Below are 24085 nucleotides of genomic sequence, written 5' to 3' on the forward strand. Positions count from 1 at the left end.
TTGTATCCAATAAACATGTTCTTTGAGGAAGTCTCTAGCCTTGGAGTTCTCATTTATTTGGTTCTATCGGAACCGTGACAATGAGTGGTATGGGCCAATCCCAGTGGGGTGAGATGGTCCCTCAAGTAACCTGGACCCATGCCATGAAGGGCTTTAAAGGTGATCACCAACATCTTGAATTGCACCCAGAAACAGACTGGCAACCAATTCAGCTCACGGAGCAGTGGTGTTACAGGGGCCATTCTTGGGGCCCCCCGAAACTACCCACACTGCTGCACTCTGCACCAGCTGTAGCTTCCAAATGCTCTTCAAGGGAAGATGCATGTAGACAGCATTACAATAGTCAGCCATGATATCACTAGGGACTGAATGACTGAGTGCATGTCATACAGCTAAATAAATCTCCAAATGCTAAAGGTAGGTTCAATGGTAGAATGAAAAGTAAAGTGTAGTGTAAAATGAAGAAATATATGGTGGAAGCATAACATTCATAGATAAAAGTACAGATCTTATAGATAATTAGATGAACTACAGTTCTTGCTGTAGAAAAGAAAAACAACTGATACTAGCTTTAAATAAAAGAGCTCCAAAAGGTAGTTAAGATAAGAAGGACCAGTCACATTCTTCTTAGGAATAGTAAAATAACATATTCTCTTGGGTTTGGCACACCATCCACTTTTGATATAGTGCTCATATAGTCTTGGTGATTCCAGGGGAAAGATTAGCAAGGAAGAATGACTAGTGGTATGTACCTTGTTCCCTTAGGTGCACGGTACATGGAAATCTATATAGTTTTATATTTTTAGATAATGATTCAATATGTAGGGCAGACTTAAGCAAACCATATCCTTAGTAAAACAACTGTGTAGAATAAAGCTTAGAATATAAGTAGACTGTATAGATGACCCAAGAGCTTTTGACTACATAAGGATTAACATTTAGTTAACTGAATTCACTATTAATATCTACAATGATGCAATAAATGCTACTTACCACATGCAGAATTTTGTTCTCAGTTTCATATACTGTGCAGTCCTAGAAATATAAGACAAACTGAAATTAATTTAATTAAATGAAACATTTAGGAGAAAATGGTTACTTTTTAATACTTCATTAATACGAGAAAGAGAAAAAAAGAGAGAAAAAGAGAGAGAGAAAAAGAGAGAGAGAGAGAGAGAGAGAGAGAGAGAGAGAGAGAGAGAGAGAGAGAGAGAGAGAGAGAGAGAGAGAGAGAGAGAGAGAGATAGTCATCATTTGGAGATAAGAAATATCAGTTCCTTCCTTTGATAGCCATAATTCTGAAATTATACTGCCCATAACCATAGTCCATTATCTACAACTCCCCACATCTCCCTCCACATTTTAAATACATTATTTGTTGTACATAGTTGGCTTACTTAATAAAGAAAAGATCTTATTGTTCCATTCAGCATTTCCTCATCTATTTTCCCTCTACAACTATTTATTAAATGAACCAAGCTGGTCTGCTTAAGCCCAACTAACTTAATTGGTTAGAAAATCTATATTTGACAAAGAAAAATTGGATTTGTATATTAAAATATGCTTCCTATATATGATAAAATAAATAGCAATGTATATAGTCAGGCCAATAAACATAAATTTAAATGTATATTAATGGAAGACAAGCAGCTTGCTTTAATAATTTAATATTTCTAATAAATTATGAATGTTGTTATAAACTAAAACACCATATTTACATATTGAATATGCAACATATAACAACATCTCACATTTCATCATTTAGGTCTTTAAAATATTAATATAACATTTACCATGAGATATTGTAAAATAACCTGTTTCAGATATGAGTATCTGAAAATTATCAAAATTCAGTGTTCATTTATAATTACTATATGATTCACTGAAATATAAATAACCAAAGTACCCTTAATTTTCTAATGAAATCTGATTGACCCATTAAAGCTTATTCTAAAGCAAGAACAAAAAATATTAATGTGTATACATATAGTTTCTAAATAATTTGAACAGACAATAATCTAAAAAGTGAAAAATCACAAGGAAAGGGAGAGAGGGAAATCCTATTTTCTATGGAATGCCTATTCAGAATGAGTTTTTTTCTGAATCTGAAACAATTCGGGTCCTGGAAATTCTTATACTATCACGAAGTATTTTGTTCTAATGCTTATTGGTAGAAACAGTGGAATTAAGCCAGCTGCCAAAGTTCTATTTACAATGAATATTTTCTTTACTTCTAAGTTGCATAAACGTTGAACTAAAATCAAAATACCAAGAATTTCAGTGGGAGAGTCGTTTCGCCTCATGTATAGGACTAAAAGCCCTACAATTTGTTGATCTCTATTCATCCAACTTTTAATATAGCTTAGTATTTTTTTCAAACTGACAAAAATAACTCCTTAACTTCTTTAAAAAGCTTCATTAATTAAACATCACTGTAATCTAACATCATTAAAATACAATTTATAGTTATAGCTTTTGCAATTTTGAAATATTTCAGTCAAAACCACTGAATGTTCTTAATACTTTAGCTTACAATTAAAATTTCTTGCTGTCTTTCTGCTCTCTCCCTCTCTCTGTCCATATCTTTCCCCTACAGACATAAATATCCATTACTAAAAGTTTCCATGAATAAGGCAAATGCATTTATAGGGGAAAAAATAAGCCAACTGTGTGTCACCCACATTCAAACTGAACTGCTCCCACACATCATGCTTTTCATCATAAATGAGAAACAATGATGGGATTCTTTTCCTAACTAGAACAGAATTAATCTACTCATATTTACTGCATGTTTGCCTGCCTGGAGTAATCTACAACATACAGTATGAGGACTGTAACAGCTGCTATGTAAGACAAATAGGCAGAAGCCAAGCAGAGCGAATCCATGAACACCAACTAGCACTCAGAAAACATGATGAAACTCCTTAATTGGACAACACATGGGCAGACTTCATCATCACTTCAACTAGGAATTGTGAGCATCCTAAACTAAACTAAATTCTAGTTTAAGTTTAGAAATTCTAGAGAATTCCTGGAAGCCTGGCACTCAGACAAATTACATATAAATAAATGACATCTACACATCATTCAAGAGACAACCAAAAAGCTAAAAAGGAAACAAAAAAGACCAAATACCTTCTTGCCAGCTATCAGTACTCAGATAAGCAGAGATTAACACTAAGATTAATATTAGAGATCAAGCAATAAGCAATACCCCAATCAAGGAACTTCCAACTCAGACAACCAAACAGTAAACAGCCTAATCAAGGAACCATCAAGAACACTCCCACCAACACTGACTGAGCAAGCCACTTGTATATAAGCAGAGAGCAGAGAGCAAAGCCCACTCCCTGCATTACTGAAGAGGGATTCAGTCTGCCTTCAAATCTTCAGACCATGAGATATTCACAATAATGGCAACAGATAGTGGCATTATTTCACTCTCAAGAGTAATATAAACTGTTTACAAAAAGGATTAATGCTTATTTTCCATGAATTGTCCCAAGTGGAATCAATTAGGTTTCTAGTCTCTTTGCATATGACAAAAAGGACATTAACTTCTTAAAAACATCTAGGGATTTCATGATTTCTCACAAACATGCTCTATTTCACAGTAGTATAATCACTTATTTTGATTTGCTTCCATTAATTACAATATTAAAGCAACAATTTTAGAACTTGCCTTCTAGCACTAATATATATTGAGACTATACTTAAGATTAAAAACAGCGTTAAATGAATAGCAGTCTGTATTTTCAGCCATGGAAACAGTATTGGCAGATAACAGGCCAGTTTTAGTGGTCTCTGCTATATAAAGGAAATGGCTAACTCAAGGAAAAGCTTCACAATTTGTGGAATACTGCTGGGAAGCAGGGATCCAATGATACAAAATGAATTTCTGAAAACAAAATCTGATTTATACAATCTATTAGCTTTTTTAAATTAAAAAAATGAAGGATCTGATGAAAAGCAAACTGTAATATGATATAGGGTTTTATCTATTGCTTTTCATATTAAAAGCAATACATAAATGCCATAAAGACATATTTATCAATATGTGTATTATATGTGTATTATAATAGGGAATATTTTTAAGCAAAAACCACTGCTGAGTATGTCAACCTTAATTCAACTTGATTCAGAGTAAAATTGGAGACAGTTTATGTGTGTTTGTGTTTGTATATGTAACTTAACAATGTCACAATGCCAATGTCTTCCTTAGCATGTTTCCTTTTTTTCCTATGCATCCGTTAACCTATTTTAAATCCAAATAAATACAGTAGTACACTGCAATAACTTATATTTCCTTTACAATAAACATAAGAGAAAATAGGTTAAAAATGGACAAGCTGTCCATATTCAAAGATAAGACAGAATTATAATGCCAGCAGGTGAAAATTTTAACAAGAAGGTGAAAATTCCCAAGGTAACATATTTTTCCCCTAGAAATACAAGAATACAGCAATATGCAAGCCAAATAACAACAAAAAAGTAGAAGCTGCAAATCTGATATGGTTTTAAAAAAACAACAACTTGAAGGCTCTTGACTGTACACATTCATTACATATAAGCTATGAAACAGTTTATGTTGCCAGAAAGATACTCTTAGGATAAATAGCACTATAAATAATACTTACAGCAATGTGGAAGTCAATCAGATTGTGAGACATACTGATTTTCAAAAATATATACAGAATCTGTAAACACAGACTCCATTTTCTCTGCCTGAAACATAAATAGGGGTGGATAGAATGGATTGGTGGATATAGTGGATTCTGTCCACCAAGGATAGAAAAATAAAAAGGGAATTCCCTCACTTCTAATCACCCCAGTAACATAAAGGGTATATGCTTTGTTTTTTTTAACCAAGCACAAAACAGTTTGTTTTGCCTTTGTAACATCGCCAACACCATCCAGCAAAACTAGAGTTTCAAATGGGCTTTGCAATTAGTTTCAGAGGAGACGTTAGAAGCAGAAACATGAAGAAAATAGAACTTGAAATTATTCTTTTTCTTGCTGTTTTTCACACAAACACCACTTCCTTTCATAAATGTTAAGATACATAGCCTAGTGTAAATTATTTTTCTCTTCCCCTAAATTAAAATAACCTTGCTTTGTAAATTTTGTGTAAAGTAAAAGATTAAAAAAATACAGTAAGAGTATGTAAAACAGTTCAAATTTAAAATATTTTAGCTCAAAAAATATTTGAGCTCAAAATGCTTTATTCCACACCTGATATAGCTGTTTGATATTGATATTAATTTTATATCTAAATGGAGTAATAAAATTTACTTTAATTTATTATAAGGAATTTGCAACATAACTTAGTATATTGGTAAATAGAAATATTTTTAACTCCAAAGAATTTATGTATGTAAAATCTTTACCTAGAATACTTTTTAAATAGTAACATTTAATATTATGTAGTTTCACACCTGTTGTACAATTGTTGTTAATTCGAGGCAGAGTTGTATGACATTGTTCCTTGTGACAGAATAATCTGTTACAGCAGCAAAAGGTGATCTGGAAAAGTAAAATATGGTAAATATAAATCTTGTTATTTATAGTCACTGTTAGTTCTAGCTGTGATCCCAGAAAGATCCCCAGGTAGCACACCTCTCTCTAATGGAGAGTGCAGCCTCACCCAAGGTTAATGAGGGAGATCTATGTTGTGATTCCACCACTAAAAATGCATTAACTACTATAACCAGATTGATTCTCTAAGAATTAGCAATTTTAAGCAGGGAGAAAGAAAAAAACAATAAAAAATCTCCAGGCAGCCTTCAAAAGCAATTGCCAAATGGGGTTAGCTTTGGTGCTAAATCTTCAGTATAGAACTAAGTTTAATCTACATTTAAGTTTAAATTATGTTGCGATCTCTATAAATTTCACTGTTGTTTTAAATAAATAAAGCAGATAACTTGTAATTAGTATTTTAATACAGCTTATAATACATTGCATTTATTTATAAGAACAATAGGTAGTCATCCTTGGAACAACTGAAACGGTTTTACCTGTCCAGCCATGCTAGGAGACTTTTTGCTGCTCCAATCAAATCCACCACTGAGGTAAGGAAATCATTTGGTAATTTTCTGCTACTCCTACCATCATAATGACCGCTCCTCCTTCTTCCTGTGATAAAGTTCTGAAGATTTTTGGCAGATGCATTTAGCTTATGAGAAAGTGTTTTTAGATTCTCAGTTTCTAATCCATAATTCTGCATTTTAAAAAAAGGTACAAAAAGTTTGTTATTGATAAGAAAGCCATGTTAATACTTAGCACATAAATACATCAATTATTATTTCTTGCATCATTTTATTTCTGTGTTAGAAGTAGAAATTAAAAATCTACCAACTATAAACTTGAAATATGAGTATTATATTGCCAAACAGTGACGGGAGGAGGGTGGTGAATTCCTAAGGGTGGGGGGAGACTATGGAATGCAAGTGAACCTTCTGTTGCCGGAGAAACTTTATCTACCAAGGCCAAGACATGAAGAACGTTTGATTGGAGCAGACAGTTTTTCCAAAACCAAAAGAACTGAACACAATTGGTGAACTATGAACTGTAGACAGCCCAGGGATGGAAAAGGGGAGTTATCTATGTCAGTTTTCACAGGAAAATCCCAGAATTGACTTTGCTTCTGCACTGTCTAGATGGATTTTTCAATAAAGCTACACTCTTGGTCAATCTAAAGAGCTGAAGTTTCTTTGTTGAGAGTGCCAAATGGGGTGGTTGACACTAAGTGAGACATTTGTTAAGTGAGTTTTGCCCCATTTTACGACTTTTCTTGCCACAGTTGGTAATCACTGCGGTTGATAAGTTAGTAACCCAGTTATTAAGTGAACCTGGCTTGATCATTGACTTTGCTTATCAGAAGGTGGTAAAAGGGGATCATATGACCTTGGGACATAGTAATGGTCATAAATATGAACCAGTTGCCAAGCATCTAAATTTTGATCACATGACCATGGGGATGCTTATCAGGAGGTTGTAAAAGGGGATCACATGACCATGGGGATGCTACAAAAGTCGTAAATCACATTTTTCGGTGCCATTGTAACTTTGAATGGTCACTGTTTTAAGTCGTGGACTATCTGTATAGGATATTTACAATAGAATTCTTATTTTAATTTATTTTTGAAAATTAATGTTTAATCTGCTTTTCTGGATCAGAAATCCCCATGATTTGATATTTGCTTCTTTTTATAAAACTTTTGTCTTCTAGAAAATCTCCTTAATCATTCTAAGACACATTTGCAATAAAATCTTTAAAAATCATGTCTAATGATGCAGAATCTCTTTCTATAGAAACTGAAAATTCATAAAAATCAAGTAATGTTTGCATGAAATCAGTCTTGTCTTCAGGCAAGTTGCTTCAGAACGTTGCTTCAGCTGCAGTAATATCACAAATGAAGCTTTCCTCTTTAAAGTGCTGAGAAGTTTACAGCTTTTCAAAAATTCAGTGCATCTATTTCCAGGTAATCTGCTGATAGATGTGCATGCACAGAAGCCATGTCCAACAAGATTGGTAGTGAAATGCTAATTGCATGTAAAGCTAAGCTGTAATTTGATTTGCTTTTGTCTTGGGATATTCTGTAACTCACCCATTGTAATGTATTCACCAAATCATAATTACAACTACCATTTAATATGAGGATAAATCCAGTCAAAGTGCTCTGGTTTGAGAAGAAGGCATCTTGGTTGCTGTTGTAAAAAGTAAGTATGATTTACAAAGAAATTAATGCTTCCCTTTTTTGGAAACAAATTATTTCTACAAATAAAATAGTCATTTTCAGTTCAATAAAAATACTTTTTTCTCTGAAAAGAGCTAACTTTGATTTTAAAATGACAGAATTTTCAACTATCATTTGTACTGCAATTCAATTTTTGTATCACTAAAGCTAAATATATTCATATTATGCAAAATCCTTGAAATAGCTTTGCACAATCCCATCGATTTATACAATTTTCATACTTATTTCAGAACCCTTTTCTTCATTCTCAAAATATTTACCAATGCACAGAGTAAGTCAACTGCTTCCAGGATAAGCTCTTGATGACCAATTCGAGTAACTCCCAGATCCTCCAGTTCTTGATGAGTAATACGTAGCAGCTGGTCTCCACCAATCTTTTCCCTCTCAAAATTCTTGATATATTGTTGAAGGCAGTCATCAAGGCCTAACACACACACAAAAAAATACAATATTTACAAACTAAAATTGATACTTGAACTCTGTTATCTATCAATGTTAGATTATCTGACATTTTTTCATCTGAATTATATTTACTTTTGTTCTAGTACAGTTACATATATATTTAAAAATTATGCCTGGAAGCAAAGTATGTTCAGAAGACCTTTTTGAAGCTTGAAGGTATTTTTACCTACATACATCATTGCCATATATATTCAGCACAAGTCATAGAAAAATACTAAGAAGTAGTGAACCAAGAAATGAAAGAACAGAAATCTACTGAATACCAGCAGCATTCACTAAAACTCTCCATACCTTTCTATCTTTGAAAAGCATCCTTCTATCTTGCTCATATGGTGTTTCATACATTCCCTTCTATTCTTTTAACCTCACATTTCTCTTTTCAACAATTTTATCAATTCTACACAAACATGACTTTCTGTCTTTCCCTTCCTTTCAAACCATTCACTCCTACTCTTCAAATTGTTTTGCAATCTGATCTTCATTCATTTTCTTTATATGAGCAAATCAGTACACTTACATAATCCAGTCCATTAAATATACTTAATTTTAGATTTTGCACCACATATCCAATGCTCACATAAAGAAGGGGGTGAAAATGCAATTACTGTATGTTATAGCATTTTTACTTCTTGCAGAATACCTATTGCCATTTTTCTAGCAAAGGAAAACTGCATTTGTATATCTTAATTTTTCCATCCTTTTTTTAAATATTCTGCTGGTGCACACAAAACAGAGTATACTGTAGTTGTACTAAACTTTCCTCATTTGTATATAATTTGCCTTTAAACTGTAAAATCTATACACTTTTATACAACCAAATCCAAATATTAAACTCTTTGCAAGGAGTGAAAAATTGTAGTTGAGCTCTTAGTGACAGATTTATATATGTTAATATAAAATTAATTAACTAATTATTAATATAAATATTTTACTATAATAATATAAACATGTATATGATTGTGATGTGATGCTTTCTGCTTGTTCTCAGGAAAAGGGTTTTTTTAATCAATAGTAAAAATATATGTAGTGGTTCTAAAATTAAACTCTCATTTTATATATAGTAATATGGTAATAATTAAGATTCTTTTTTGTTTTCACAACTAAGTCCAGAGGCTTCCACAAAATCAATAGTCAATAGAATCAGCAGATGAGATCTTGCAATTGATGTCCCACTTCTTTTTAAGATCTGTTGCATGCATGTAAAAAGCTTTGTCTGTTCATGCCCGCCATTTTGAAGTTTTTTAACTCCCTAAAGATATTCCTGATTAAGTCACCTCATTTAGTGCTATGACAAGGAGTCATAACTTTCTGTTAACATGGACAAGAAAATGTCATGACCTGCAATACTATTCAATAAGCCTAAATTTCTCCTGCATTTTAATACAAATATTATTTGTATTAATAACTAATATATTAACTGGGCATTAATGGCACACTCACTGCCTCAATTAGTTTTTCTTTCCTTTCCCATTTCATTTTTTTGTTCACTTCCTTTTTATGTCTTTTAAAAGAAGTGAAACTTTGTTTGTTACTTATTTACTTTTTAATTTTCTTTTAAATATATATTTAAATATATGTTGGTCTCAGCACCTTCTTTCCAACTGGTTTGTCATTTGTCTTTCTCATTATTTCCTTCATCATATTTTTTGATTTGCAAGTGAATTTATTTCAGCAATAGGGACTAATCTTTTCTTCTCTTTCAATCCTTCCCCCCAAAATAACTCATTGTTTTTGTTTTTAAAACTGCTATATTTATTCCTGCTTTTCTTCCTAGTTTTGTTATCCAATGTCATTTTTCAATACTATCTCTCTTTTCTGACTCTTTTACTTAAGTCAGCTGTACATGTATATATGATACATATGTATCACACAGGTTTTCTCTTAAATTCTTCTAAAAATTGATGGGCTTATTCCAAGGTAAGTGGATAACAAGATAAGGAAAATCATCTCTGCAAATCATCTTGAGCTATAGGTAGCTTCCCAGAAGCTTTTTTCCACTTCTTCAACAATGTCTCCTCCCCAGTAAATGAAGTAAGAAAAACAGAGTCATTTTTCATTTTTGTAGTGGAGGCATGGGGACAAAATGAGTGTTATAAGCCTTGTAGGTTTTAAGGAACTATCCTTTGAAGTAAAATTCCTCTTAGAAATAGGCCCTGCTCATTTCTGGAGTGCTTCTCTTGTTTATCTGTTTATTCAGAATAGCCATATGCCAAGCCTGGTTCAGCTCCCAAATCAAAAGAACTCAAACCCATCTGAAATAAGTAGGTAGGGCTAACCAAAAGGCATTGTGCATCTATTTTAATTTTTCATTGACACATTTTAAAATGTATGTGTTTTTAAATAATAACGCCAATCTTTAATGTTGGAGGGTTTCTGAACTAACAAGGAATAACTTGCTACTTTTTTGACCTTGATTTATCAGTAAGATATTTTCTCTATATACTGTTTTCCATAAGTAGCTGGGTGAAAGAAATAATATTGCACCCCTACTTGAGCAGCGGGTTGGACTGTAAGACTTCCAGAGTCCCTTCCAACTCCGTTATTCTGTTATTTGAATGTCAGTCTAGGTATTCTGTGAAATGTAATTGAAAAGATAATTCTCAAGGTTCCAATCGACAGAGACAAATAAAGCAGAACTCCGAGACTTACAAATTCCTCAAAGAACATGTTTATTGATACAGAGTATCGGTACTTCAAAAGTGAAACCAAGTCTGAAAAGATGCATAACAATTCCCCAATACAAAGTTAAGAAATCCCACCCCAAAACTATGCAACCAACTACGTTTCCCTACTTAGCTTGTTGGCAGGCTTTTCATGAAATGCCCAGCCTGCAGTCTCGAGAGCAGCCGATGACCTTGGTTCCCATGAGAGAAAGTCCGAAAAAGTCTGTTTTGTCTAGCATAACACCTGGCAAACCCCCTCCCTCTATGCTATGTGGCAACTAGGAATGAGAAGGAGAAAGATGGCTACAACCATGATCATTCTACAGTTGACAATAATCAAGCAACGAATCAGCGAACACCTAGAGGCAAACAAAGTCATTACCAAAAGTCAACATGGGTTTGTCAAAAACAGATCATGCCAGACAACTGTTATTGCATTCTTTGACCAGGTGATAAATTTAGTGGACCAAAGGAATGCTGTGGATATAATTTACTTGGATTTCAGTAAGGCATTTGATAAAGTAGACCACAATCTACTACTTGATAAGGTAGAAAAATGTGGAAAATGTGGGTTAGACAGCATCACCACCAGATGGATTCGTAGCTGGCTGACTGGCCATACTCAGCATGTGGTCCTCAATGGAACTGCATCTACATGGAGGGAAGTGTGTAGTGGGGTGCCTCAGGGCTCTGTTCTGTGCCCAGTGCTCTTCAACATCTTCATCAATGATTTGGATGAAGGGATAGATGGGAAACTCATCACATTTGCACATGACACCAAGCTGGCAGGAATAGCCAACACTCCAGAAAATAGGCTTAAGATACAGAAGGATCTTGACAGACTCGAACATTGTGCGCTATCCAACAAAATGAAATTCAATGGTGAAAAAAGTAAGGTTCTACATTTAGGCAAGAAAAACCAAATGCACAGGTACAGTATAGGTGGTACCTGGCTCAGTAGCAGTAACTATGGGAAGGATCTTGGAGTCCTAGTGGACAATCACTTAAATATGAGCCAGCATGTGCTGCAGCTGCCAAAAAACCCAACACAGTGCCAGGCTGCATTAACAGAGGGACAGAATCAAGATCATGTGAAATGTTAATATCACTTTATAACACCTTGATAAGACCACGCTTGGAATCCTGCATCCTGTTTTGGTCACCACAATGTAATAAAGATGTTGAGACTCTAGAAAGAGTACAGAGAAGAGCAACAAAGATGATTAGGGAACTGGAGGCTAAAACATATAAGGAACGGTTGCTGGAATTGGGTATGTCTAGTTTAACGAAGAGAAGGACGAGGGGGGACATGATAGCAGTGTTCCAATATCTCAGGCACTGCCACAAAGGAGAGTCAAGCTATTTTCCAAAGCGCCTGAAGGCAGGACAAGAAGCAACGGATTGAAACTAATCAAGGAGAGAAGCAACCTAGAACTAAGGAGAAACTTCCTGACAGTTAGAACAATTAACCAGTGAAACAACCTGCCTCCAGAAGTGGTGAATGCTCCAACACTGGAAGTTTTTAAGAAAGACTGGACAGCCATTTGTCCGAAATGCCTGAGCAGGGGGTTGGACTAGATGACCTCCAAGATCCCTTCCAACTTTATTATTATTATTAAGAAGCAATGAATGGAAACTAACCAAACAGAGAAGCAACCTAAACTAAGGAGAGATTTCCTGACAGTTACAACAATTGATCAGTGGAACAACTTGCCTCCAGAAATAGTGAATGCTCAAACACTGGAAGTTTTTAAGAAGTCTGGACAACCATTTGTCTGAAAAGGTATAGGGTTTCCTGCCTGAGCAGGGGATTGGACTAGAAGACCTCCAAGGTCCCTTCCAACTCTATTATTATTGTTTATATCTAGTACCATGCAAAATCCAATGAACTCCCCTCAGTTTGTTCACATGGTAATTATAGTTTCAACACTATACTGGCTTTTTCCTTTCTTTCTTCTAAAAATATAACTGATCATGGATCTCCAAGATCAGTAGTCTTTCTTTTTTTCAAATATCCAGATGTGATGTTCTGTCCTAAAATATTACATATAAATCATATACTTCTACAATAATCTCTAGAAGATCCCAGTAAACATCATATTGAATTTCAATATAATTTTACTCAAATCTTGAGAAATACTGTGATCCTTTTCTGAAAACTCTGGTTTAAATGTCTATTTTTACACAATCATACACCACTATCTTCTCAGTAAAGATTTGGATAATTGGATTTACCTGGGTCAACAAGAGAAAATTCAAACACCTTGGTACTGAAATTTTACTTTAGTTCTTTTTCATACATAAGAATATATAATTGCTTATTATTCATCTAATTTTCTCTACAGATAAACAATGAATCAAATAGAAAATGAAATAATGTAACAACAATATAAAGCACATTCCATGTCTCCAATGCAATCCAAGATAGGATCAGACACATGGATTGTGTAGGAGATGGTCTGACATATTGTAAAATAATAACACAAGCTGTGACTCTTACATACTCCTTTTGACATCAAGATTAATAATAATAATAATAATAATAATAATAATAATAATAATAATAATAATAATAATAATAATAATAATAATAATAATAATAATAATAATAATAAAAAAGTTGGAAGGGACCTTGGAGATCATCAAGTCCAACCCCCTGCTCAGGCAGGTAACCCTATACCATTTCGGACAAATGGCTGTCCAGTTTCTTCTTAAAAACTTCCAGTGTTGGAGCATTCACCGCTTCTGGAGGCAGGTTGTTCCACTGGTTAATTGTTCTCACTGTCAGGAAGTTTCTCCTTAGTTCTAGGTTGCTTCTCTCCTTGATTAGTTTCCATCCGTTGCTTCTTGTCCTGCCTTCAGGCGCTTTGGAAAATAGCTTGACTCCCTCTTCTTTGTGGCAGCCCCTGAGATATTGGAACACTGCTATCATGTCCCCCCTCGTCCTTTTCTTCATTAGACATACCCAATTCCATCAACCTTTCCTTATATGTTTTAACCTCCAGTCCCCTAATCATCTTTGTTGCTCTTCTCTGTACTCTTTCTAGAGTCTCAACATCTTTTTTACATCGTGGTGACCAAAACTGGATGCAGTATTCCAAGTGTGGCCATACCAAGGCATTGTAGAATGGTATTAATACTTCGCGTGATCTTGATTCTATCCCTCTGTTAATGCAGCCTAGCACTGTGTTGGCTTTTTTGGCAGCTGCAGCACACTACTGGCTCATATTTAAATGATTGCCCACTAGGACTCCGAAATCCCTCTCACAGTTACTACTATTGAGCAAAGTACCCCCTATACTATACCTGTACATTTGGTTTTTCTTGCTTAAATTTAGAACCTTACTTTTTTCACCATTGAATTTCATTTTGTTAGAGAGCGCCCAGTGTTCAAGTCTGTCCAAATCCTCCTGTATCCTAAGCCTGTCTTCTGGAGTGTTGGCTATTCCTGCCAGCTTGGTGTCATCTGCAAATTTGATGAGTTCCCCATCTATACCCTCGTCCAAATCATTGATGAAGATGTTGAAGAGCACTGGGCCCAGAACAGAGCCCTTATATTTTATTTGGTCATATATCAAAACTAGGACAATCTATAATTCATATTTAGAGTACATTATTGATAGAGAATTTACTTTATGACATTGATTTATAAAAGGCAGAGTTTATAAATCATTTCTGAAAAGGATAAGCTTAAGTTCTTTGACTCAGCAGCATGCTTTGTATCCAAAGCGTCCTTAGCAATAGGATGGGAGACCCCCAGGATAGGCCAGGAGGAGGGGGCAAGGGAATGGTAAAAGGGCAGCAGGGCAGGACTAAGGCAGGAGTTCCCTCAGACCCTCCCTCTCCTTCTTTCCTTCCTTCCTTCCTAAGTACAGAGTGGTGGGAAAATATTTGAGATGAGAGAGGGAGAAAAACAGGCAAGAAAAGCAGCTGGGGAGATGTCACCCTTCGTGAAGAATGAAGAAATGCACCATCGCCTGGAAGTGGCCAGCACATGGCCCTCACCTACTTCACATATCTGGCTTGGTGGGCTCTGGGGGAAGGGATGACATGAGCAGCGTGAGAGTCAACGTTATCTACGCAATGCCGTCCAGCCCCCAGCCTGTCCGGTTTTGGCAGACAGCGGGGCACTTTCCTCACAGCGCCGAGAGGTTGAGCCAGGCGGTGTGAAGCTCACCAGCTTTGCACCTTGCTGCCTGCTGAAACTGGGCAGGCTGGGGGCTAGGCAGCATTGCACTTCTCATCAAATTTGCGCCACCCGGCTCAGCTCTTGGCGCTGTGATGAAGGCGCCCTGCTGCCTGCCGAAACCAGGCAGGCTGGGGGCTGGGCGGCATCACACTTCTTTTCAGATTCACGCCGCCTGGCTCAGCCTCAGGTTTCAGCAGGCCCCACTGCCTGCCGAAACCCTCCCCCAGAGCCCATCAAGCCAGATATGTGAAGTAGACGAGGGCCATTTACTGGCCACTTCCAGGCGATGGTGCATTTCTTCATTCCTCACAAAAGGTGACATCTCCCCAGCATGCACCCAGGGGGCGGGGCCGACGCGGCAGGGGCTGGTTCCTCGATGTTTCCAGATGGCCTTGTGAAGCTAAGACTAAATGCGTTTCAGCATAGATGGCCACCACAAAATTGTACATTGGCTCCTGGCCAGCCTGGGCCAGGGCCAAGGCAGCGGGGCCCGTTCCCTCACTGTTTCCAGGATGGCTTTGCGGGCCACATGAAACCACTTCGCGGGCCGCATCTGGCCCCCGGGCCTTGTGTTTGACATATCTGATCTAATGGATTAAGCACTGTCAATTCAGGATTGACATTAACAAGAGTCATATTCTTTTTCTAAAAAAGTTATTTAATGATTTTTATAATTTCCAAGGTGCAGTTGTCTAGCTAACGATGACTGGATCTTAATATGCCCATTCTTCTCTCACTTCCTAGGAGGATCTGGATTTACTGAATTCTATCAAGTGACATAATAATTTCTTTTTCATTTAGAACAATCAGAATTCTAAATAGCTTCTTGGAAGCTAACTACTGGTTTATAGTTCAAACAACTAGATATAAATGTAACATATTTTACAACTTAATTGGTACACAATTTCAATGTTTATGAACAATGTTGCAATTTTAATATGTGGTTTCATTCAATAAATTAAAATAAAAAACTAACCTAAAGAGTAGATAGTTTGCAGTATAATTTTCTGTTCAGAAACAAGATCCACTAAATTTTATGGTGCTTATACAAATTTATCATTTGTTACACCTAATCAAGAGACTATAATTGTATAATTATTTCTCTCGTTTGTTTTTATATAATTGTTTGCTTCCATACAATATTTCTGACCCACTTTTAAATTTAAACTCAATCAGGACAAATGTGGCTAAGAGAAAAAAGATTAAACAAGGCTAAAACATATTTAAAACTACTCAGATCAATCAGGCAAAGGGTATAAAAGAAAAAGCCAACTTTTTACTTTATGCTCTTTGGTACAGCATCCTTCAGCAGCTTGTCATCTGTGCCTAATCCAGTGGAAAATGGAAACAGTTTAAACATCTTTTTCTGGCTTTTAACTCCTTCCTTTTGGCATGATATTGGTTATCTCTGGGACGGATTCATTTGTTGGGAAAGTCATGGGAATATCTAAAAAAATACTAATGAGCAGGTGGATATTTCAGCTGTCTTATCTTGGAAAAGAAAGGACAGTCCTTCAGTTTTGCATGGGAAAAGGAGGTTCAACTGATTCTCAGAGACTTTGCCTTAATTAAGTTACTAGTGAATGCAAGTAAGAGCTTGGGATTATTCAGCTCCTCAGATTCTATATATTGAACCTTTACTTTCTATTGAATGAATCAATTTCTTCTGGATCCTTTCTTCCTGAGCTGGACTCTACTGTTAAAGGCCTTCTCAAACCCCAGTCACTATTTCAGCCAATGATGAATTGGTGTTCTGTCCACATTCCTTGATCAGTAGATTTCTGTTTTATTACTTTTACAGTTCTTCTTGTAACTTCAACTAGAAACTCCCAGAACTCTTTTCAATTCCACCCAGTTGAGGGGAAAAGCATTAAGTCCTTTTAACATGAGAAGTTAAAAAAACTTCTCATGTTCTGCGGGTGTATATGTGTGTATATACACATATGTGTCCACTTTCAAGTCAGTGTTGACTGCTGGCAACTGCCTGGACAAGTCCCTGCCAAAATTTCAGAAGGGGTTTGTCATTGCCTCCTTTCTAGGGCTGAGAGGTTATCTTGTACCAAAAAACAGAAAAGAAAATGGGGCATCAACCAGTAACTGGAGTAAGTAGGTATTTGTTCACAAGCGCACAGTTAGAAGGGAGGTATCTGCCTGCTATGAAACACAACAGAAAACTAGGCAGCACCACTTGAACAGTCAGAAAATGTAACTACTCGCATAACTCCTACTCCTCCTCCTTTAAAAAGATCTTTCTGAACCAATAATATATTACAGATGAGACTTGCAACAAAAGGGGCGTTGGTCTTACCTGAACGCCTTTTCTCAGCATGATGATGGATAATCCACATGATTGGGTTTCCTGAACTCCCTTGTACCCAATAAGACTAAGTCTGAGCTAGCCACGCCTCCTGCCTGGTCGCACATGCCCAGTTCCGACGGAGGCGAAGCAACAGACAAAGCCAGGCATGTTGGTCTCCAGACTCCTGCCACCGTGCCCATGAACCCATGAAAAGAAAAAGGGGCGGGGGTGGATTATCCATCATCATGCTGAGAAAAGGCGTTCAGGTAAGACCAACGCCCCTTCTCCAGCATGAGGGATGGATAATCCACATAATTGGGACATACCAAAGCTCGCCTGTCCCTAGGGAGGGTTAACAGACGGAGCACGTGATGCAGAAGATGATACTACCCTCTGTAATACTCGACGGCCAAAGGCAGCGTCAGCAGAAGCAAAACTATCAATCTTATAATGGCGGATAAATGGCGAAGGGGACGACCAGGTCGCCGCCCGACAGATGTCACCGATAGGCGCCTGAGTAGCCCAGGCGGCAGAAGTGGCCGCGCTACGAGTAGAGTGAGCTGTGATACGTGACGGCATGGGCAATGATTGTGATTGGTATGCTCTAGCAATACAAGCTTTTATCCATCTGGCGATGGTGGTAGAAGAAATTTTGAGACCCATTGAGGTCGGAGCGAATGACAAGAAAAGGGCCTCCGACCTACGGAAAGAAGATGTCCTCTTAATATAAATGCGAAGTGCCCTGCGAACATCCAAAGTGTGCCATTTGCGGTCCAAGTCACTAGATGGAGGACAAAAACTTGGTAACACCACTTCTTGCGACCGGTGAAACAAGGAGTTCACCTAAGGAACGAATGTGGGGTCCAAACGTAAAATTACACAATCAGGGCGAAATAAGCAAAGATCCTCCCTCACTGAAAGAGCGGCCAATTCGGAAATGCGCCTGGCAGAGGTCACTGCCACCAGGAAGGCCACTTTCATGGATAAAAGATTGAGATCACATGAGCGAAGAGGTTCAAAAGGTGACCCGGTAAGGGCTTGTAAAACCTTTGACAAATCTCAGGAAGGATACCGATGAACCGTTGGGGGCTTGATATTAACTGCTCCCTTAAGGAAAGAACGGATCATCGGATGGTGCGCAAGGGAGGAAGCGTCGTCGCAGGAAAGAACCGTAGCCAAGGCCGCCACCTGTCTCCTGAGAGTACTAGGGGACAGTCCTTTATCCATTCCATCAAGCAAAAACTGAAGAACCTGAGGAACAGTGAGAGAAGACAACTGAACATGATGACTAGACATCCAAGATGTAAACCTCCTCCAAGTAGAGTCATAAACTCTATTCGTTGATGGGCGCCTAGAAGCTTGGATAATATCAATGACCCTCGGAGGATAATCCTCAGTCAAACGTCTCCGCTCAATCGCCATACGGTTAATTGTAACCATTGAGGATCAGGATGGCGAAGCGCCGCCTGAGTGAGAACTATCCAGTCTGGGGGTATCTGCCATGGAGTGGATACTGATAGGCTCATGAGGTCGGCGAACCAAGGGCGCCTCGGCCAATGAGGGGCTATGAGAACAACCTCCGCCCTCTCTCGCAGAATCTTGCGGGTGACAACCGGAAGTATGGGAAGCGGAGGGAAGGCATAAAGAAGACCCCGGGGCCACGGGATGCGCAGGGCGTCCACTCCCTCCGCTCTTGGAGACTGAAAACGGGAGAAAAACCTTGGAAGTTGGGAGTTGTTCGCCGAGGCGAACAAGTCTAGGACTGGGTGTCCTACTCTGCGAGATATGGCTGAGAACAGGTCTGGATCCAGTCGCCACTCTGAATGATCCACCGTCGCTCTGCTGAGAGCATCTGCCTGTAGGTTGACCTCCCCCGAGATGTGATCCGCTTTTATCGATAACAGGTTGGCCTCTGCCCAAGAGCAGAGCAGTCTGGCCTCCGCCATCAGAGAGCTCGATCTGGTGCCCCCGATGGTTCACATGTGCTTTGGCCGCAATGTTGTCCGTGAGGACAAGAACATGCTGGCCTCTCATCTCGTGTCTGAAGTGACACAACGCCAGATGAATTGCCCTCAGTTCCAGCCAATTGATATTGTGCGATAGATCCTCCTTGGACCATCTTCCCTGGGCAATTTGAGACTGGAGGTGAGCCCCCCAGCCGAAAAGGCTGGCATCCGTGGTAAGCACTATCCTTGACTGTTCTCTGAATTTCGAGCCCTTGTTGATGGCTCGAGAACGCCACCAGTGGAGTGACTGTGCTACTAGAGGAGTCAATCGCACCAATATGTTGGAGGATAACTTCCTTCTCTGAAAGGGAAGAAGGAACCATTGTAGGGCTCTTGAATGAAGTCTGGACCAGGGTACGATGGCAATGCAAGAGATCATCTTGCCTAAGAGTTGTGAGAGAGTGAGGAGTGAGACCAACCTGTTGTGGTGAAACTGCCTTTTGAGCTCTGGATATCTGCCTCTCTAGGGCCTGATGTCTCCTGGCAGCCTCCTTTTCAGCCCTTTTGGATGGAGCCTTACTGGATAAAGCTTTTGCCCTGGCCTTGAGCTTGCCAGCTACTTCAGTTTTTGGCGATTTGCGCCTCCTTTTAGCTGGAGGGCTGGTTGGCGCCAGAACCAGGTCAGGCTGTGCCTCTTCTGCCATTGCTCTCCTATAGTGAAGACTGAGAAAGGGGTAGCAAGAAACAGTCTTGAGTGAAAAAACAGGAAGAAAAAACCTGTGGAACACCCTTGTTTATTGAAAACTTGTGAGAGGTATTGTGACCTGAGAACCCTTCAGCACAAGTCTGAAGGTGGGTTGTAGCAGGCAATGAGAACAGAGGAACTGGAAAACCAGTATGGACTCCTTGCTAGAAACCTGAATCCCTTCAGCGCAAGTCTGAGGGTGGGATAACCAGGTAGCAAAGGCTGGACGGAACCAAAGCAGCCCCCCTGCCAAGGAGTGTCAGCCTATATCCCTTCAGCACAAGACTGAGGGTGGGATGACCAGGCTGATGAAGGCTGGAAGATAAACCTGGTGACCTATGAATAGGTTAGGCCTGAGACCCTTCAGAACAAGTCTGAGGGTGGGTCAGAAACAGGCTAGGAGCTGAGGCTCAATAAGAATTTTCAGAACTGGTAAGACCAGTATATAGCTCCGTGGAGAAATTCCCTGTGTGACACAGTATGTTGTGATTAGGACTTAGTGGTAGGCAAGGGGAGACCAACTCCCAATGAGAACAGATGAAAATGCTATTGAAAATAAACTCTATACCCTGTCAGGGGCAATGTATTCTTACCAGAATAAAGAGGGGGTGGAAAGAGAAAATCAGCCACAAGCAGTAAAGAGATTTTGTTTTGATTTGGAAAACTCCTTTGTTATTACTGATGAAGGAGTTGTGCAAGAACAATGAAATAGGCCGACAAAATGGCGGCCGCCAGACACGTGGTGATCCAACCGACTCTGTGTGCCTATCCTGCAGTGCAAACCTCAATGATAAAATGGCGGACACCAAAAACGAAAGAGAAAATGGCAGCTGCCACACCACTTGACTCAAGAAGCAACCAGTGAATAGAAAGTGATTCCACCCTTTCAGGAGACTAGGGCGGTCCGCAGCAGTTTTGGGGCTTTTGCGGCCGTTCCACGTTCCCCCAAAGCGATCACGCTCCCAAATAATTTTTTGGGCAGCAGAAAAAGGCCGCCCAAACGAAAGGCTCCCTTTCGGCTGAGTTTGCCGGCCCTCCGAGCCTCCGCGGAGAACCGCCAATCAGCTGGGGTGAGCGGAGAAAAGACTCAACAACCCCCACGCTCCGAAAGCCACAACAAGGAAAAAACAAAGCAGGGATCTACTAAAAACTAATCAAAAACCCCTCCAATCCCTTAATACCCTTGCCAGGGGAAAAGGAACACAATCTCAAAACTAAGCAACGGTAGAAAGCACCGGAGGGATGGGGGGGAATGAGAAACAAACAATGAGGGATTTAAGGGAGAAGGGAGAGATAATCTACTGGGAGGGAAAATACTTTAATAAAACCTGAATCTGGAGAGAAGAACCAACACGCCTTGTCTGGGTAGAAGACTAAGTCGGAACTGGGCATGTGCGACCAGGCAGGAGGCGTGGCTAGCTCAGACTTAGTCTTATTGGGTACAAGGGACTTCAGGAAACCCAATCATGTGGATTATCCATCCCTCATGCTGGAGAATGCTACAGTCTTTTCATTTCACAATGTACTTATTTAATATTTTCTTTAAAAAGTTTCAAGAGATTTTCAGAAAAATTAAAAAATAATAAAATGCCACAAATTAAGATCAGCCATTTTAATCAAAGTAAAGCTAGCAATACATATGAACAACAATTCTAAAACTACTAAATTCATAAAAATGCATTTCAAAAGCATGTTGGTCAATTTCTCCCTCTCTGTTTTGTGTTCATAGACCAAAGGGAATAATTCACATAGAATCTTCTCTTGTTTAGTGACTGCAATTTGTTCCAGAAAAATGATCGCTGAGCAAAATGGTCAGTAACCATACTTTGTAACACACATATACTGTACACACAAACAGGGAGGGGGAGGGGAGAGAGACAGAAGACACAGAGAGAGGGAGATAGAAACAAAAAGAGGCTGCAAAGATCTCTGATTGCTGCCATCTCATTTAGATGAAATCTCTCATGCAGCAATGTTAGTGTTATTCTATTGTGTGTTGTTGTCAGGCACAGAAATTTAACTATAACTGCACACATTGATAAAAAATATTTTTTTTACTGTTTGCAAATCATCACTGAGATTGCTAAATGAGGACTGACTGTATTCAATCTTAATTAGTGTTTTGCTTTAGGTGATCATGCCTACATTTTTTTTAAAAAAAATTGTAGTATGTAAATCTCAGAATTCATTACTTCATCAGAAACAATAATTTGTCTATTATCCTGCTTTCAAAATATTCTACTTATTAAAAAAAAGAAAGAAAAATAAATATCCTGTCAAATATATTCTGATAGTTTGGATTATCTAGTATTATTTGCATCTTCACCTCCATAAAGTTACTATTTGATTTACGATATATAGTAAATGCTTAAACCAATTACATACAACAAAAACAAAACACTGTAATCAAGATTTACAAAAGCACACCTGTCAATTTTTATTTATAAACAAACACCTTTTATCAATGAACTGCTTTTATCTCCTTAGAAAAAAACATATTTTTGTTTTGCAACTTTTTTCAGAGTGTTAGTATTCTTTAAACCCCAATGGAATATTGCACTTTTGTTTTGTCTAAAATAAATTCCAGTACTTGTCATTTTAGTGTGACAAGAAAATTTACACAGAAGCATAACAGTTAAGACAGCAGACATATAAGTCTTATTGTAAAACTGGAATACTGCCAATCAGCTGTTCCAAAATGGAAAATGATGCAGAAACAAATCCCTTCAAGTTCTATTTTCCTTAAGCACACAATAGGTTGTATTCCAGCTTGAAAACAGGACTATGTGAAATAGAAATAAAAATATGTTCTTGGTCTTTTTCAATTACTGCTGGTTTTTAATGAATACAAACAATATTCAACACTGCCATCTTTCTTCAACTGGAATAACACAGCAACAGAGAACTCTTGACTTCACCTATAACTATCACATATTTATTAAATTAGAGATTTAGTAAATCTAAATTAAATGATAAAATCAAACTTTGTAATAAAAAGAGAAATATGTGAACTATTTTTTATTTTAGAAAACAAATACATTACTTCTTGATTAATAGTGCATTTTTCCAATGAATTCTTTGGTAACAAAATCAATTCTATTTGAGAATCTTTTAAATATTTTTATTACTGATTATATTGAGAAAATAATGAATTAGTTTCTACTGCAGATATCATAAAATATCAGCAAAATAGATGAAGAATGGAAGAAATAAGGTGTACCTAAAACATTAAGGAACACTTAACTGACCTCAAATGATTAGTGGCTGGAATTTCTGTTGCTGTTTTCTGAGCAACAGTTGTAAAATAATACTATAATATTGCTGTAACGTCTGGTGACTGCCTGAACCACAGTAATCCTTGGCTTACGTTCATTAATTAAATGACTGTTCCATGTTACAGTGGCATTGAAAAAAATGGATATACAGTACAACTGATTCCATAGCTCAGATCATTGCAGCAGCCCTACAGTCGTGTGATTCTGATCTGGGCTCGGATGCCCAACTCATGATTTCAGCATTGTAGGGAGCAGCAATTATGTGATCACTATTTGCAATCTTCCGTCAGTTTCCCACAAGCACAGTCAATATCATGGAAGATTGCAAGTAATTCCAGCAAATCCCTCCTACATGCAGCAACCCCACCCCCACCCCGGTGCCTGGAGGCCGTGAGGGTCTGGATGGGGAGGAACAAACTCAGACTCAACCCGTCCAAGACCGAGTGGCTGTGGCTACCGGCGCCTCGGCATAGCCAGCTGATTCCATTGCTGACTATAGGGGGCGAAACTTTGGCCCCCTCGGATCGGGTCCGCAACTTGGGTGTTCTCCTGGATTCGCGGCTGACACTGGATGACCAGTTGGCGGCCGTGACCAGGGGAGCGTTTTATCAGGTTCGCCTGATTCACCAGTTGCGGCCGTTTCTGGACCGGGACGCCTTACGCACGGTCACCCATGCTCTTGTCACTTCCCGCCTGGACTACTGTAATGCTCTCTACATGGGGCTCCCCTTGAGGAGCACCCGGAGGCT

The 24085-nt window shown here is 38.3% G+C and overlaps 1 protein-coding gene across 4 annotated transcripts in view; it reads right to left on the minus strand.

Annotated features, from left to right (window-relative positions):
* The window catches only part of CNKSR2 (connector enhancer of kinase suppressor of Ras 2), a 202547-nt gene that overhangs the window by 152986 nt on the left and 25476 nt on the right, over positions 1 to 24085 (minus strand). For all 4 annotated transcript variants that reach the window (XM_029283853.1, XM_029283852.1, XM_015814426.1 and 1 more), the window contains exons 2-5: positions 8018 to 8181; positions 6015 to 6217; positions 5436 to 5523; positions 994 to 1035 (exon numbers count right to left, since the gene is read on the minus strand). In XM_029283853.1, the coding sequence (XP_029139686.1) occupies positions 994 to 1035; positions 5436 to 5523; positions 6015 to 6217; positions 8018 to 8181 (497 nt within the window). The remainder of the gene's footprint in view (positions 1 to 993; positions 1036 to 5435; positions 5524 to 6014; positions 6218 to 8017; positions 8182 to 24085) is intronic.

Source organism: Protobothrops mucrosquamatus, unplaced genomic scaffold (assembly GCF_001527695.2).
Source record: "Protobothrops mucrosquamatus isolate PMUCROS unplaced genomic scaffold, P.Mucros_1.0 scaffold250, whole genome shotgun sequence".
NCBI classification, from domain to species: Eukaryota; Metazoa; Chordata; class Lepidosauria; order Squamata; family Viperidae; genus Protobothrops; species Protobothrops mucrosquamatus.